Here is an 18,853-nt window from a genome sequence, read left to right as displayed (position 1 = left end):
ATGTAAATAGTCTTGGACTACATGCTCAGACAAGCACACTTGTTGTCTGGCCTCCTACTCTGTTACTGGGATATAATATTTTGAAAGTAGAAAGAGAAAAATCTGGTCCAACGCTTGTGTTGTAACAAGTGTTGTTAATAAAATGAACCTGTACAGACAGACAGAGACCAAAGGCTACAGTACTAAAAATACATGGGACACATTGTCCAAAGCACCCACATTAACTGTGAACTTTTGAACCGCCTTAAACCAAGTTAACATTACAACACGCTTCAAAAATGTACACAAGAATAACTTACTGTGGACAAGTACAATACCATACAGTAATGAAGACTGATGCATCTATAGACAGTTTGTCTTTTGTCACATGTAGCCTTTTTTTGTTGACAAATACAGCCATTATTTCCTCATCACTTCCTCCTATGCTGTTACACAAGTTGTCTCAGAAACGAAGGAAACCTATGCTCTTTGGACTTGTGCTGGAATATTAAAAAGAGGAGAACTGGGATTTGAACATAAGGAAATTAAAGTAACGAAAATGTTCCCTTACCACCATGGCCACTGACTGCATGTTGAGGTCGCAGGGCGGCTTGAGGGCCTTGGGCCGCGTGGCGTACCAGTAGGTGGTGAGGGCGGCAAGGGCGCCCACACCCATCAGCATGTTGGTGGGCAGGCTGTGCATGTACTGGCGCACATCCTCCAGCTCTGGGATCCGCAGCTGTCTCAGGAGCTCCTGGGCCTGCATCTTCTCTGTTGTCGAGAGAGAGGAGAAAAAAAAAAACATTTAGTGTAACACATATCTGTAGTCTTTAAAAAAAAGTTACATTTCCATCTCCCCTAGCACCTAACTACCTCCTCAATATGTAAAGACATGAAAGAACTGCATAGGGGAAAGCAATAATCGCCAAAGGAGGACTAGTGCCTGGTTCCATTCACCCACCCTGCACACTGAGGACTGAGCACATTTGGAGTGACATGTTTGACTGCAAGGAGCTTTGGTTGAGGGTGGAGCTACATTCATTACCAACATATTGTTTGTACCCATCTTATCCCCATGGTTCGAGAAACATTATAGTAGGTACTACTGAAATTGGTTGGTCCCATTACTCTCAAATGGCTTCCTTTCCTTTGTCTGCACTCACCTATAATAACTAGACGGCTTAAAGCGACAGTAATAGTAGGCTTCCTTCATCGCATACAAACTTAGACCAGTGCAGCTGATGGAAATGACGAGGAAATCACTTCAGAACATTGAGACAGAGCTACACATATCATGAAAAATGTAAACACGATGGGAGAGAAAGGGTTTAGTGTAACACCTCACCAAACTGAAACCAAGGGAGGAAAATATAGTTCCTTTTTAATTTTACCCCTTTTTCCCTCTCCAATTTCGTGGTAGCCAATCGGTAGTTACAATCTTGTCCCGTCGCTGAATATCCCGTACGGACTCGGGAAAGGCGAATGTCGAGAGCCGTGGGTCCTCCGAAACACAACCCGCACTGCTTCTTGACACGTAAGCCAGCCACACCAATGTGTTGGAAGAAACACCGTACACCTGGCGACAATGTCAGCGTGGCGTACCAGTAGGCGTGCATGCGCCCGGTCCGCCACACGAGTCGCTAGTGTGCAACGGGACAAGAACTTCCCTGCCGGCCAAACCCTCCCCTAACCCGGATGACACTGGGCCAAATTGTGCGCCGCCCCATGGGTCTCCCGGTCACAGCCGGCTGCGACAGAGCCTGGACTCGAACCAGGATCTCTAGTAGCACAGCTACAGTACTGCAGTAGTGCCTTAGACCACTTCGCCGCTCGGGAGGCCTCATAGCGCCTTGTATTATATTCTATTATTTTCCCCATCACCAAACACTTAACATGCAAACATAATGAATGCCTTAGGGGAGGCAAACTGACACTCAAAACATTCCACAAACCAATCCTGAACACAGGTTTCCATCATGATATCAGGACACCCACACATGGCACATCTCATTTTAGTGGGGAAGTAAGACGTGGTAACATTTCCTGTCTGAAGTGCTTTGATAGTGAGCTCACTGTAATCCCCTCTTCCCTGCACACCAGGCCCGAGCCCTGTATAAACACTTCCTTGAAGTCAGCATTGATCTCATGATCCGGCACAGTTTAATTGAGCCCAGCAAAGCGGGTAGATTGGTAGTCCAGGGTGTAAGGCAACATCTGACAACTGTGTGGGTACTTTCTACAGCAGGAATTGTCAACAATAATCAGCCACGGGCCAATTGTTTCTTGAGCAGCTGGTCGGGGTGCCGGAGCATAAAAACAAAATTATTTGTAGACTGCAAATTGACCACAAGAAGCCCAAACAGATAACATATTTCACTAAAACATTTCAAACCTCTATTACGCATGGGAATACTTGGGAACATATTTCCTAAATTAAAATGGATTTCCTGGTGCTGATAACAGTCTTATGTCCAACAATGAAAATACAAAAAAAATATAAATCATTTTTTGAACAGTATTACCTTAAGGAAGAAGGAAGCATTTTATAGTACAAGGCCCTGAGGCTCTAGTCACTCACTCTCCACGGAGACCAGTGTGACCGTCATAAGTCACAGTCTGAAGGACAGTCACCTCACAACATGTTCAATGTCAACAGCTCTGTCAATACAACAACATTCAGCCAAACTGAAAGTTGCATTACTTTTTATTTTATTATTTTACCAGTAAGTTGACTGAGAACACATTCTCATTTACAGCAACGACCTGGGGAATAGTTACAGGGGAGAGGGATGAATGAGCCAATTGTAAGCTGTGGATGATTAGGTGGCCATGATGGTATGAAGGCCAGATTGGGAACTTAGCCAACGAAGTGCCATGGGATCTTTAGTGACCACAGAGAGTCAGGACACCCGTTTAATGTCCCACTCGAAAGACAGCACCCTACACTGGGCAATGTCCCCAATCACTGCCCTGGGGGAATTGGGATATTTTTTTAGACCAGAGGAAAGGGTGCCTCCTACTAGCCCTCCAACACCACTTCTAGCAGCATCTGGTCTCCCATCCAGGGACTGACCAGTACCAACCCTGCTTAGCTTCAGAAGCAAGCCATTTTGAGTCTATACAACACCATAAACCAACACATTTTAGCATTAAAACCGTGAAGGGTCTTTAAAAGTAAAGACGACTACACTTCTACTCTCATTTCCCATCAATTGTGACAGAATATTTTTTGATGATCCTGTTTGTTCTTAAAAAGCTTTGTTACCATTGGAAACTGCACTACAGTCTCAAAGGTGCTTCATCCTGTCTTGGCACAATTACAGAGATCAGAATGAGAGGTAGACAGAGAAACAGGAAAGAGTGAATAGGTCACCCTATGCTCTTTGCCCCTAGACTGCCTGACACTATTGATGACTGAGAATGGTTAGTTAGACAGGGAGATGGCTCAATTTTTACTTCCAAGAACAGTGGCAGTCACATTTTACCCTAAGAAAATATTCAAAATAAAAATGTTTTTGCTTCGTTCACATTTCTGTGTCAGAGAAAAAAATAAAATGATATTCACATTGTGACAATCATTGAAAAATAGCCACAAAAAGGAGATGTACCTCTACTGATACAGAGCAGTTAATCTCTTTACCTTGTATCCCTGAAGTAGTAGCAATTGCTCCCAGAGGGGACTGAGCTACAGTAGACCTCTTAGTTCTCACAATTATGAATAACAGGGCGACGCCCCCTTTCAAAACAGCAGGCGCATGAGGCGCTGACCCTCTTCAGAGCCACTCATTGGAGCTCCGCTCAAGGAAGCAGTCATTGAAAAGCGTGTGCCGGTCTGTGTTAGGACCACGAATAGGGCTGTGACTGTCATGGAAGTTTTGAAGTGACCATCGTTATAAAAACATATTTTTTAGATTAAATATATTCTCCTCTCATTCAATCCTGACTGCATGTGCTGCTGCTTCAGGGGCGGGTATTGCCTAAGCAACCAAATACTCAAATCAGACTGTTCTGTGTTTACTTACTGGCAGCCCCCCGCACCGGGGTTGGGTTAAATGCAGAAGGACACATTTCAGTTGAATGCATTCAGTTGTACAACTGACTAGGTATCCCCTTTCCTAAACTGACAGCTAGGGGATAGCTAGCCTAGCTTGCTGATATCTTGGTCAAGTGACAGTGTGCCCTGTTTGTGGTAAGCCATTGAGTGCATGCATTTGCTGATAGTTGTTTGCTACAACACCTTGCTAAAACAAGCAGCAAAGTTTCACCACGTGGTAAAGAATACATGTTACCATGAAAATGGACTCAACCACACGTCTCGTCTTTTTTAATGCCCGGCCTTCTTCAGTCAGTGGTTTGTTCCACAACACCAAATTCTAAAAAACAGACTTTTTTTCCTTATTATAAAACAAAAAAAAAAAAACAGCTTTGATGTGAAACAGGTCTCCCGAGTGGCACTACAGACCCTGGTACGTTCCCAGGCTGCGTCACAACCGGACGTGAGCGGGAGTCCCATAGGGCAGAGCACAATTGGCCCAGCGTCGTCAGGGTTAGGGGACAGATAGGCCATCATTGTAAATAAGAATTTGTTCTTAACTGGACTTCCCTAGTTAAAAAGGTACAATTTTAAAAGAGTACAATTTATACACACACAGTTGAAGTCGGAAGTTTACATACACTTAGGTTATTAAAACTTGTTTTTCAACCACTCCACAAATGAATTGTTAACAAACTATAGCTTTGGCAAGACGGTTAGGACATCTACTTTGCGCATGACAAGTCATTTTTCCAACAATTGTTTAGACAGATTATTTTACTTACAATTCACTGTGTCACAATTCCAGTGGGTCAGAAGTGTACATACACTAAGTTGACAGTGCCTTTAAAACAGCTTGGAAAATTCCAGAAAATGTCATGGATTTAAAAGCTTCTGATGGGCTAATTTACATAATTTGAGTCAATTGAAGGTGTACCTGTGGATGCATTAAGGCCTACCTTCAAACTCAGTGCCTCTTTGCTTGACATCATGGGGGGGAAAAAAAATCTAAAGAAATCACCCAAGACCTCAGAAAAAAAATATTGTAGACCTCCACAAGTCTGGTTCATCCTTGGGAGCAATTTCCAAACGCCTGAAGGTACCACGTTCATCTGTACAAACAGTACGTAAGTATAAACACCATGTCACCACGCAGGCGTCATACCGCTCAGGAAGGAGACGTGTTCTGTCTCCTAGAGATGAGCGTGCTTTGGTGCAAAAAGTGCAAATCAATCCTAGAACAGCAGCAAAGGACCTTGCGAATATGCTGGAGGAAACAGGTACAAAAGTATCTATATCCGCAGTAAAAACGAGTCCTATATCGACAACCTGAAAGGTTGCTCTTCAAGGAAGAAGCCACTGCTCCAAAACCTCCATAAAAAAGCCAGACCATGGTTTGCAACTGCACATGTAGACAAAGATTGTACTTTTTGGAGTAATGTCCTCTGGTCTGATGAAACAAAAATATAACTGTTTGGCAATAATGACCATCGTTATGTTGAGGAAAAAGCCCTGATCTCAAACCTATAGAAAATTTGTGGACAGAACTGAAGAAGTGTGTGCGACCAAGGAAGCCTACAAACCTGACTCAGTTACACCAGCTCTGTCAGGAGGAATGGGCCAAAATTCACCCAACTTATTGTGGGAAGCTTGTGGAAGACTACCCGAAACATTTTACCCAAGTTAAACACAATGCTATCAAATACTAATTGAGTGTATTTAAACTTCTGACCCACTGGGAATGTGATGAAAGAAATAAAAGCTGAAATAAATCATTATCCCTACTATGACATTTCACATTCTTAAAATAAAAAAGTGGTGATCCTAACTGACCTAAGACAGAGAATTTTAACTAGGATTAAATGTCAGGAATTGTGAAAAACTGAGTTTAACTGTATTTGGCTAAGGTGTATGTAAACTTCGACTAATATAAATTCTAAAGTGAATGTATTAAAACATTTTTATTTTCATTGTCTTCATCCATTATCGTCGGTTACACGATTATAGAATTACCGTGCCAGCCCTAACCACAAAAGCCCCAATAGATCCCCATCATAGTGATTGAAGATTTAGTCCAGGATGCTAATGTTGCTAATGGCAGAGCCATCACATCTGAAACATGTTAATGAAGAAGAATCTAATCTCATGTAAACAAGCCCCGGGGTAGACCATTCGCGGGAATAGCTGGTAGCTTGACGTACACACTGCCAGGGAAATTAGAGATTATAACAAGGAAGAGGTACAGAGGGTAAATGTTGTTTTTTACTGAACAACCTCCAGATATGGACAACTGCTTAGGTCAAACAAAAATGGTGGAACTCTTAAGACTAGGGTAACTACCACAGCCGAATGCTCACTATACTTAAAACCATTGCCATTTCCCTCTCAGCCCCCCTCTTATCTTTGTTTCCATACCAACCTGCCCACTCTAAGTGTGTGGTATGTGCATACAAGCGTCTGTGTATGCATGTATAACCACACACACACACAAGGCGCATGTGTGCGCGCCTCAGTCAGCTGGCCGGGGAGAGCAGGGAAAAGGGACATGCCACAGGCATCACATGGCTTGGCTGGGAGTCGTTTCCAGGCTAAAGGTAACCCTCCACTGCTTCTCCCCCTCCAGCCAGCCCCTCCATAATTGGCCTGGGAGGATGATGGGCCAATGGCAGCGCTCGCCCACCAGTCACCCCACTCAGCCAGAAAACTGAAGACATTGGAAAAAACTGAGGGGGGGGGGGGGGGGGGGTCACAATCCAGCTGGTCTGTTTGACCGCAAAACGCACGGAATACAGCACTGTCAACAGCTAAAAAGAAAGTGGTATGTGGTTCAGTCATTTCAGGGCAAGTCAAGTGCATGAGTCAGACTATCTAGGTTTATACAGAAACATTCTTGCAGATCCCCTGGATATGATGTGTGATGTTAATAAAATATGGAGTACAACTTACTTACTAGCTACTTTTACTTAGGAAAACTAACATAGAAGAGTGGTTAACCTGAGCCATGTCCAAAATATCAAATTGTAAAATTCAGGTTGTTAAATGGTAGGCTACTTGTTGGTGCCCTGCAGAAGTTTTGAATACGATGCAACAAAGTATTCACATACAGGATAACTGTAGGGGATTGACAAGAGAAGGATCAACTATACTGAACAAAAATATAACACACAACATGTAAAGTGTTAATTCAGCTCATGAAACATGGGACTAAAAGATCCCAGAATTGTTTCATGCGCAATGCTTTTATTTCTCTCAAATTTTGCACACAAAATTACATCCCTGTTAGTGAGCATCCTTTGCCAAGATAATCCATCCATCTCGCAGGTGCGGCATATCAAGATGCTGATTAAACAGCATAATCATTACACAGCACCTTGTGCTGGGGATAATAAGATGTGCAGTTGTCACAACACAATGCCAGGTCTCAAATTGAGGGAGCGTGCCAATTGGCATGCTGACTGCAGGAATGTCCACCAGAGCTGTTGCCAGAGAATTCAATGATCATTTCTCTACCATAAGTCACCTCCATAATTTTTTACCCCCTTTTTCGTCATAGCCAATTGGTAGTTACAGTCTTGTCCGTTTGGGAGTTACAACAATGGGACTCGGGAGAGGTGAAGGTCGAGAGATGTGCGTTCTCCGAAACACAACCCCGCCAAGCCGCACTGCTTCTTGACGCTTAACCCGGAATGTGTCGGAGGAAATACCATACACCTTGCAACCGTGTCAGCGTGCATGCGCCCCGCCCGCCACAGGAGTCACTAGAGCGCGATGTGACAAGGACATCCCGGCCAGCCAAACCCTCCCTAACCCGGACGACACTGGGCCAATTACGCGTCGCCTCATGATTCTCCCAATCACGGCTGGCTGCGACACAGTCCGGACTCAAAAACCGCAAACCACGTGTAACCAGGCCAGCCCCTCCACATCCGGCTTCTTCACCTGTGGGATCATCCGAGACCAGCCACCCGGACAGCTGACAAAAACTGGGTTTTCACAAAATAATTTCTGCACAAAATGTCACAAACCGTCTCAGGGAAGCTCATGTGAGTGCTCATCGCCCTCACCAGGGTCTCGACCTGACTGTTACGACGCCGAAGAACAGACTTCGATGGCCACTGGCATGCTGGAGAAGTGTGCTCTTCACAGATTAATACCGCTTTCAACTGTACAAGCAGTTTGCTGATGTCAACTTTGTGAACAGTGTCCCATGGTGGGGGAGGGGTTATGGTATGGGCAGGCATAAGCTATGGACAGTGACGAGATCCTGTCGTGCCATTCAACCCCTACCCACTCATAGGCCTGCTTCAGATACAATGCCTAGCCCATTCCCACTCCAAGGCCTGGTCCAAAAACACATCCTCTAAAGCTAAAGTTAAGGGAATTCTTTAGAAGACTAGGGATTTAAAACTGCTATAGGTGTGTTAAAGCAGCGTGCTAGCTCAGTTTCAATTGTTTACAGTTAGAAATGCCCAGAGGGCTCACACTGTCACAATACCAGCAACTCCACTTCTAGATGTACAGCGTATTCAATGAAGTGGGACTTTCTGAACCTGGCAAGTGCAGACATAAATCTAATTCAAATAGAGCTCATTTTGAGATAGAACATACAGGAAGATGCAATTATGTAACGTTGCACCCTCCTGAAAAGCCCCTCTTGAATCCACCTTGAATTCTCAGGACCAAAAGCCACCAGGCTTCTAGTCTCAGTGATGTGAAAATTCCCATAAATTGGAGGAAATCAGCAGCACCATCCCTGTAGCATATTGATTCCCTCCTGAATTAGCACAGTATGGATACTCTAGCCTAGTGCAACATCCTTTTGCATACAGAAAAACCCCTCAAAACTGCCATGCACTATTCAGTTATTGAATAGGCTGTGTGTATGCGTGTGCGTGTTGTGATTTGTTAAGCGCTGATGCCTCATTGATAATTCAACAGCATTAGCTACAAATATCTCTGGAGGATGTTGTAGTAAAGGGGCAGGGGGATCGTTATTCTATACATACAAAGTTGTTAACATACGAGACACACACGTTGGGGGAAGCATACTAGATTTATTTCACTGCAAGGGAGCAGGGAGGTCAATCTAGACTAGTGTGACTGAGTTGGCTAGTTGTGGACTGAGTGTAGGGGGTGGTGAGGTGGAGGTAACTGCAAAGCGATCCATCCGCCTATAATTAGCCCCGCACGGACACAACCTCATCTTTCACCCTCAAACCCCACTCCCCTTTGGACACAAAGGTGACTTTGGTGGGGAGAGCAGCATTCATGAGGACAGCAGGTGACCCAAGAGGAAATCAAATGTGCTGGGTCACGACCACACTGTACAGGGTCATAGAGAGATGGGACATTGGGGAGGGGTGAATGTGAGGGAAGGTTGCCCGCACTGCAGGCATGGCTCGGTGACTGCAGCCTCCCAGTCAACAGGACCGAAAGACCGTAGTCTGCTAAAATGGCTTCAAAACTAGCCTTAGCCCAGACCCAGATCTGTTTGTGCTGTCTTGCCAACTCCTATGGTCAATTCTCACACCTAACTGTAGCCATATAGCACAAACAGATGTGGGACCAGGCTTTCCTAACCTGCCAAGATTCCATGAGGCTCCCACCAACACACTGCAGAGTCAACCACATATAGTAGAATCCCTTTATTTTCCAAGACCCATCACCCCCATTTACAAACAAAACCAGGGTCAACACTTTTAATTGGAAATTACACTTACAGATTGCACCTGAGAATCTTAGTCTGGGCTATGAATCCTAAAAACATGGTAGAGGACAATTTCAAAGTCATACTTATAAAATCAGACCCAATTTTCACCTACCGTAATTTCCGGACTATTAAGCGCACCTGAATATAAGCCGCACCCACTGAATAAAAAAATATATATTTTGAACATAAATAAGCCGTCTAAGCCGCAGGTGCCTACCGGTACATTGAAACAAATTAACTTTACACAGGCTTTAACGAAACACAGCTTGTAACAAAAATAAAAAATTTGCAGTAAGCTTTAGTTGTCTTTTTGCACTGAGTCAATTCCTCACGCTGCGGTTTCCAACATCTTATCATCGACTCATTAAGACCAAGCCCCCGTGCAGCAGCTCTATTTCCTTTTCCAACAGCCAGATCAATCGCCTTCAACTTGAAAGCTGCATCATATGCATTTCTCCGTGTCTTTGCCATGATGAGGGTGACAAAATGACTACCGTAATCAGAATGATGGGAAGTTTGAGAGCGCTCGATTTAATATAAACAGTAAACCAAAAAAAGTTGTTTGACCTTAACCCGTTCGGCAATTTCATTGGTCTAATGAAAGCTTCATGCCGCCAAAAAAACTGAGCACATCACAGAATGTGTTTTTTTGGAGAAAAAAAATTTGAAAGCGTGAAAAATCCATATATTAGTCGCGTCATTGTTTAAGCCGCGAGGTTCAAAGCCTGGAAAAAAAGTTGCGGTTTATAGTCCGGAATTACGGTAGTTTAAATTTAAACTGCATGTGCGTTTGTCAAAAAGGCATTCATAACCATGATCAATAAGAGAATAATAGCTCTGTACGCATCTCTCTACATGCAGCATCAAACCTGCTGTCTTAACATTCAAATAAAATGTAGGAGTGCAAAGGTTTACTAAATCCATGCGTCACGGTTCGGTTCATACCTCGGTTCAAAAAGACTTCGTGTTACAGGATACATTTTGTCATCCAGTGGTGAAGAACCACTAGGCCTAAACCCCAAATGTTATATTTATAAAGCACATTCATACATATTTTTATATCAACAGTTCGTTACAGCACTCCGATCCCACTGTGGCTATACATTATCTTTTTTTGCCAGGGACTATTGATTTTCTTCGCAAACAATTTAAAAATCACCACGCCTTTACACCGAAATGCTACAAACTCAAAACAATTTGGACTAATATCCATTTAGCATCTAACCATCAATGGAAAGCATTAAATACCCTTAATCTCATCAGCTTTAGCTCATTTAGCCGTTTACAGAGAGAGGTAAGCTCTAACTTTCCACTCAACGGAATGGGGCTCTCACCAATGACGCGCTAATACCTTACAGCTCGCCCCTGCCCGAGTGCCGATTTCCTGTTTGACCAGGCCTTGGTCAGAGCCTTGGTAGAAGTGTTGTGTAAATAAAGGCTCACTGACTTGCTGTGGCCTGAGGGCTTTGGCCGTTAGTAACCCCTGCCAAAGACGAGCGGAGTAGGCGGGTCACGGTGGAGAGTCAGTGCATCCTTGGCCCTGTTCCACAGAGTGGTGTGAGAAGGGAGGGGAGGGAGGGAGGGAGGTTGTGAGAAGGGAGGGAGGGAGGGAGGGTGTGAGAAGGGAGGGAGGGAGGGTGTGAGAAGGGAGGGAGGGAGGGTGTGAGAAGGGAGGGGAGGGAGGGTGTGAGAAGGGAGGGGAGGGAGGGAGAGAGAGCTCTGTAATCTGAAGTGGAAAATGCTAGATTCTCATGTGAGAGATGCCGAACATTCGAGACGAAAGCGAGAGAGGACCAAGAGTTTTTTTTCTCCACACCACAAGCCTCCATTTCCAGATTTCCTTGAACGCTGTCACTGTACTTCAAAGCGGACAGGACAAGAATCCTCCACATGATAATCACAAGTTTGTAAACTACAGAAATTGGTCTGTGTGCGTCGCAGCAAATTAAATGTTATTTGTCACATGCGCCGAATACAACAGCTTTTACAGTGAAAGGCTTACTTACAAGCCCTTACCCAACAATGCAGTTCAAGAAAATACTTTAAAAGTAAGACATAAGAATAACAAATGATTAAAGAGCAGCAGTAAATAACAATAGCGGGGCTATATACAGGGGGAACCGGTACAGAGTCAATGTGCGGGGCACCGGTGTCAAGGTAATATATGCATGTAGGTAGGGCTGGGAAATATGGCCAAAAGCTCATATCACGATATAGGTAATTTCATATCCCGTTAACGATACATATCACCATATTGCACATTCTGTAAATTCAATGAATAAATAGTTCATATAAAATTACCACATGTAAAGGCCTACTTATTACCTTTGAATTATACTCAACATAAAAAAGATAGAATCAAATATGAGTAAGTATCTCCTTTTATTTAGAACCTTGGTGCAAATTTTCAATTAAGCATTTAACAGAATATTAATGTATAAAAATCTGCAAACAAAATAAATATATATATCTATATACACACACACTTTTTTTGAGGGGGGGGTGCTTGCCTGTTGTGTGTTATTTTGGCATTAATGTGTGTCACATGTCAATATGCATTTGGTACATTGGGTCGAGTGTTAGCGCCAACTGGGCAAAAGCCTCTTGCTTTGTTTTGAGCACTCGATTGTACTTTTGTCGGTCTCATCCGTAGACTCTCTCCGTACTGTTTCACATGATTCTTGCGTAGGTGGTAAAAGAGGTTAGTGGTGTTTGAGCCTGTTGTCGGTACTGACCTGAGGAATATTTTGCAGAGGACAGTTCTCTGGTCTGTGTCAGACTTCCCACCCAAACCACGTCTATCTGACCAAAGTAGCCCCTCTTAGGTAGCAGCTCCGTGTCGCCGTGCTCTGTGTCACATTCACTCTCCTTCATGTTTGTTTGTGATGCAAATTTCCTTCCACACGGCACGTGGAAGAACGCAAAGCATCGTTCAATTGACGGAAAATATTGCTGTAAAAAGTGTGATTTACGACAACAAAATAAATGATAGAGCATAATGATACCAAAGACGTTTTATCACACAATATATTATATAGGCATATCGCCCAGCCCTACATGTAGATAGTCACTTTAAGACTATGCATAGATAAGAGTAGCAGCAGCATTCCAGAGGTGTGGGGAGGATGCAAATAGTCTGGGTAGCCATTTGATTAGCTGTTCAGGAGTCTTACGGCTTGGGGGTAGAAGCAATTTAGACCTGGCGCTCCGTTACCGCTTCCCGTGCAGTAGCAGAGAGAACAGTCTATGACTAGGGTGGCTGGAGTCTGACCATTTTTAGGGCCTTCCTCTGACACAGCCTGGTACAGAGGTCCTGGATGGCAGGAAGCTTGGCCCGGTGATGTACTGTTCCATGCGCACTACCCTCTGGAGTGCCTTGCAGTCGGAGGCCAAGGAGTTGCCATCCCAGGCAGTGATGCAACCAGTCAGGATGCTCTCAGAGGTGCAGCTGTAGAACCTTTTGAGGATCTGAGGAACCATGCCAAATCTTTTCAGTCTCCTGAGGGGGAATAGGTTTTGTCGTGCCCTCTTCACGACTGTGTGTGCTTGGACCATGTTAGTTTGTTGGTGACGTGGATGCCAAGGAACTTGAAGCGCTCAATCTGCTCCACTACAGCCCCGTCGATGAGAATGGGGGCATAATCGGTCCTCCTTTTCCTGTAGTCCACAATCATCTCCTTTGTCTTGATCACGTTGAGGGAGAGGTTGTTGTCCTTGCACCACACAGTCAGGTCTCTGACCTCCTCCCTATAGGCTGTCTCATCGTTGTCAGAGATCAGGAGTGTTGGAGTTCTGCCTGGCAGTGCAGTCATGAGTAAACAGGGAGTACAGGAAGGGACTGAGCACGCACCTCTGAGGGGCCCCCGTGTTGAGGATCAGCTTGGCGGATGTGTTGTTACCTACCCTTACCACCTGGGGGCAGCCCGTCAGGAAGTCCAGGATCCAGGTGGCTGGCTAGCTAAAATAGACCTTTTACTAAATTAGCCATGGATGGAGATAGGGAAGACATCCTCCTCCCTCATGTGGTACCCTTCCTGCAGGCTCATCCTGACAGGACCCTCCAGCATGACAATGACACCAGCCATACTGCTCATTCTGTGCGTGATTTCCTGCAAGACAGGAATGTCAGTGTTCTGCAATGGCCAGCGAATAGCCCGGATCTCAATCCAATTTAGCACGTCTGGGACCTGTTGGATCAGAGGGTGAGGGCTAGGGCCATTCCCCCCCAGAAATGTCCGGGAACTTGCAGGTGCCTTGGTGGAAGAGTGGGGTAACATCTCACAGCAAGAACTAGCAAATCTGGTGCAGCCCATGAGTAGGAGATGCACTGCAGTACTTAATGCAGCTGGTGGCCACACCAGATACTGACTGCTACTTTTGATTTTGACACCCCCTTTTTGTTCAGGGAAACATTACTCCATTTCTGTTAGTCACACGTCTGTGGAACTTGTTCAGTTTATGTCTCAGTTGTTGAATCTTGTTATGATCATACAAATATTTACACTTGTTAAGTTTTCTGAAAATAAACACAGTTGACTGTGATGACATTTCTTTTTTTGCTGAGTTTATACATCTCAATTTAAGTCCACAAATGGATGCAGCAATTGTAGATTTAAAATCTGTCAAGTCTAGCTTTAGACAGCTAACTGCAGTTAGATTGAAGATTAAGCAACAAGTAGACCTAAACTTCCTGAGGATTTCCGCCTTTGATTAATAAAAAAAAAAGTGTGGTCCATCTTGTAGCCCATCTCCTACTTCATGCATTTATTTATTTAACCAGATAGGCAAGTTGAGAACTAGTTCTCATTTACAATTGCGACCTGGCCAAGATAGAGCAAAGCAGTTCGACACATACAGAGTTACACATGGAGTAAAACAAACATACAGTCAATAATACAGTAGAAAAATAAGTCTATATACACAATGTGAGCAAATGAGGTGAGATAAGGGAGGTAAACGCAAAAAAGGCCATGGTGGCAAAGTAAATACAATATAGCAAGTAAAACACTGGAAAGGTAGATTTGTAGTGGAAGAAAGTACAAAGTAGAAATATAAATAATGGGGTGCAAAGGAGCAAAATAAATACAGTAGGGGAAGAGGTAGTTGTTTGGGCTAAATTATAGATGGGCTATGTACAGGTGCAGTGATCTGTGGAGCTGCTCTGACAGTTGGTGCTTAAAGCTAGTGAGGGAGATAAGTGTTTCCAGTTTCAGAGATTTTTGTAGTTCGTTCCAGTCATTGGCAGCAGAGAACTGGAAGGAGAGACGGCCAAAGGAGGAATTGGCTTTGGGGGTGACCAGAGAGATATACCTGCTGGAGCGCGTGCTACAGGTGGGTGCTGCTATGGTGACCAGTGAGCTGAGATAAGGGGGGACTTTACCTAGCAGGGTCTTGTAGATGACCTGGAGCAGGTGGGTTTGGCAACGAGTATGAAGCGAGGACCAGCCAACGAGAGCGTACAGGTCGCAGTGGTGGGTAGTATATGGGGCTTTGGTGACAAAAAGGATGGCACTGTGATAAACTGGATGCAGTCTATTGAGAAGGGTATTGGAGGCTATTTTGTAAATGACATTCAGTCATGCATACGGTCATAAAAAAAAAAAATCTGTTTCCAGATCTCTTTTGTGGCACATTTGGAGAGATGTAACATCTGTAACATACAAATACGAACCAGAGATCGTAGCAGTATCCCTTTGTAATATATAGTAAAAGGCGTGAGAAGATCTTCTGTAGAAGTTGCCACATGGTTGTCAGTCAACACATCGCTTCATATCTGAATTCTAAGAGGCATGAATGCATGCAACTAAAGGAAGGGGTATAGGGGTTGGTTTCAGACCAGACCTAGCAGCTTTAAGGCAAAAAAAAGCTAGGGTGGTATTGGGAACCAGGCTGGATGACGAATGGGTGTAAACAGGGGCCGGTTCAGGATGGTGCAACATTACAGAAACTTTCATATAGAAAAGCATTAAGTAGAACAGATATGGTTGTCTGCCAAGTAGAATAAGAAACCATGTTAGCTGTATTTATTACATTTCTGTCTGTGAACCTCACTGAAACATCCCCGGTGACCCCTGCCATGTGTTCCATAAGAGCCAGCTGCCAGTCAAATAACCGGCTACTCTCCCTTGTGGCATCTACTTAATTGACTAAAATTGTGGTGCATCAGATGCCACCAAATCTGATTTTGAAGGGCAAACATTTTTGCAGGGGGGCATGCCACCACTCTCCCTTAGCTGGCAACTTTTTTTTTTTTTTTTATGCGGACTACTCCAGATTTCAGGAACACACTGACCCTGGGGGTTGTAGTCAACTATCAATAAGAGAAATTCCCCTTTCACCTAAAAAAACAAACAGCGGTACTGTAATACACTAACAAAATACTATCTCCTTTGTAGTATATGAACAATGCTACTCCATATGATAACCACATGGCAGACCAATACAGAAAATAAAAACATTTAAAAAAGGGTTCGCGTCGCAAGAATATTGTCAACAGGAGAGCCGGTTAAAAGCAGCACACTCAGACAGTGAGTCAATGTCAAAAACAGACTCCAGGCAACATTCCACACAATTCCTCTTATGCGGTTGTCTGCTGTACCACAATGAGCCAGGTATAGGCCTAGCTTATAACGTCAAATGTTCAGGTGTTCTACCAAACCAAGTTTCAATGGCACCTGTCGTTATTTGAACTTGGGCCTAATAAGTAGGCTACAACCATTGGTAGCAAATGTATGTCTTTGAAATAGCTGTGAACTTGAAGCCACCCTGGACTGGCCTGGGCAGGGTTAATAAAGTGTGCATTACAGCTTTCTGGGAAAGAACATTGAAGTCTTAGTTACACCAACAGGTTTAAATCTTGCCACCTGTACTAAGCTTAATAATGTTTAGGAATGAACTGTTTAGCAAAAGCAAAAATAAACCTTCATTTGAGAAGGTCACTAAGACTGAAACCCTGAGTAGGCCTAATGCAGCATTAATAGGCTTTGAGCTACTCTTTGAAAATAAATCGCTACATTGCAATTTCAACAGAACCTTGCACAGTCACTTAAATGGGTATCCCAATTTCCCTTTAAAATGAAACATCATAAAGAAAGTTACTGTTAATTCCAAAATAATCAAAAGTATTTCAATTGTTTTCTCTATGCATCGGAGTAGCCTATCACTTTTGCTTTACTAATGGAAATATTGTATTTTATATTGCTTGCTTAAATAAAATGGTTTTAAAAAGTATACCAATTAACCTATGAATATTTTTCGAGAATCACTGATAGTAACTCGTGGCAAATGACAAGGCGGGGATGCCACAACACGAGTTTGACAATGGATACATTGTCTCCTTTTAAAAACGTATATTACAATATTACTGAATTAACTAACAATGGCGTCATTCGGGCTCCTTTCACAAGTCCTAAAAGCGCGCATCACGATAAAACGTTTCTAAACAAAGTTGAGTGTCTCGCAAACGTAGCAAGAAGTTGATATATAGTTTACAGAAAGAAAAAAGTTATACAGCAGATAGCTATTTTTATGACTACGTGTTGATTCACCGAGCACGCTACGAAATAGGGAACGCCTGTAAAATATAAATATTGTTTTTGTATAGGCCTACGTCTTAAAATGCGTAGTCTATCCAGCCTGCGATGTGCACGTAATCTGTATTGATAATATGATGATATTATCTACATTTAAAACGATTTAATCCACCATCAGACATCTAAACGTTACGCCTTTTGAAAACTGAGCGACTGTTGTTTTTTTTTAATGACCCAGTTATTGCGCAACCAAACACACAATAATGTATTTCTTACTTTTACATAGTTATTGAGCACAAACTTGGAATAATATAATTGAACAGGAAAAGCATAAAGTTAAACATCCAACAAACCTGTGTCAGGCAGCCTCCTAGTCGTGCACCATTCAGAATCTTTAAAGAGGATGTAGCGCTCAACAACAGTGCATCTCACTTGTAAAGCAGCTGCTTGGCCAATCAGTGATGCTGTCTAATATTTTCCCCATACATTTTCAAAGGCGTGTTTTCATTGGACAATTTTTATTGAACGTTACGTACGCGTCCATTTTTTGCACATTCCATCACACTTTATTTACGTCACATTATTCTATAAATATTTAATCACAGAAAGAGTTTCAGATCATATTTGCTCAAACAACTTGTATTTGTTTATTAAAGATGCTTCGGATGCAAGTTTGTTCAGACAAGTTCAATTTTGCTCCAAGTTCAATTTCAAAACAATCTTTATCAGAGCAATTCATGTAGCCTAGGATTTTATTACATTTCTTGTTGTTTTTGACAACACAGTTTTGCCACATTATAAGACACCCATTAATTAGGCCTACCCTTTTTCTCATACGGACAAACTATGATATTCCACCAGGGTAAAGGACATTATAGCCTACAGTGTGTAAAGGACATTGTATGAAGCCAACTGCTCAATCGCTTATGCTGTCTAGCCTAACTTAACTTCATCCAACCAACTAATATTAAGATTGTCAGTCAGCAATCAAGTTACTCACACACTGTCCTCTGTGATCTGATGGTGACAACTAACATTTAGAGGATTCATTTATGCTTTAATTTCGCTTTAAAATCCTTTTTAAAAATCCCTTTAGCCTTGTGCCCTAAACCTGTGCTTCTATTGTACCAAAAATCTCCCTGAAAAGAATCCAAAGTTTGATCACATATTGACAAACCAACATATACATCGTCAAACACATTCAATCCAATTTGATAAATGGCAAAAAGGAACACAAACTTGTTCTTGTTCTTGACCGGCCATCAGTGTCCAGATCTCCAATTCAATAGAGCAATTGTGGCGTGTCGACTCATGGAAGCAAGCATTCAACAAAAGAGCACAGAGAAATGTGAGGGAGCTGGTGACATTCCCTAGGATTGGTCAACAACATCCCGAGCAGGTGCCTCAACCAAGCCGGTGGCTGATCCCAATGATGGGGAATGAATGTAAAGTAAAAAACATACTATTGTCCAAATACGTACATTAAAGGCCGATTAAAAAGCTTTAACTTTTTTGTAAAAGAAATTTGTTTACAATCTGTGTACAACACTGTTTGTCTGAGAAAAGGATGTTCCATGTCCACCTGTTTTATGAAATAAT

General features: G+C 43.1%; 1 protein-coding gene across 2 annotated transcripts in view; it reads right to left on the bottom strand.

The window, feature by feature from the left end:
• The window catches only part of acsl1a (acyl-CoA synthetase long chain family member 1a), a 56,225-nt gene extending 38,518 nt beyond the window's left edge, over nt 1-17,707 (bottom strand). For both annotated transcript variants that reach the window (XM_029750182.1, XM_029750183.1), the window contains exons 1-2: nt 17,608-17,707; nt 551-750 (exon numbers count right to left, since the gene is read on the bottom strand). In XM_029750182.1, coding sequence (XP_029606042.1) covers nt 551-745 — 195 coding nt within the window. In that variant the 5' untranslated portion in view covers nt 746-750; nt 17,608-17,707. The remainder of the gene's footprint in view (nt 1-550; nt 751-17,607) is intronic.
• Nucleotides 17,708-18,853: the final 1,146 nt, after the last annotated feature.

Source organism: Salmo trutta, chromosome 4, assembly GCF_901001165.1.
Source record: "Salmo trutta chromosome 4, fSalTru1.1, whole genome shotgun sequence".
Classification (NCBI taxonomy): Eukaryota; Metazoa; Chordata; class Actinopteri; order Salmoniformes; family Salmonidae; genus Salmo; species Salmo trutta.
Note: the sequence above shows the minus strand (reverse complement) of the source record. Positions and strands in the feature narration are given on the sequence as shown.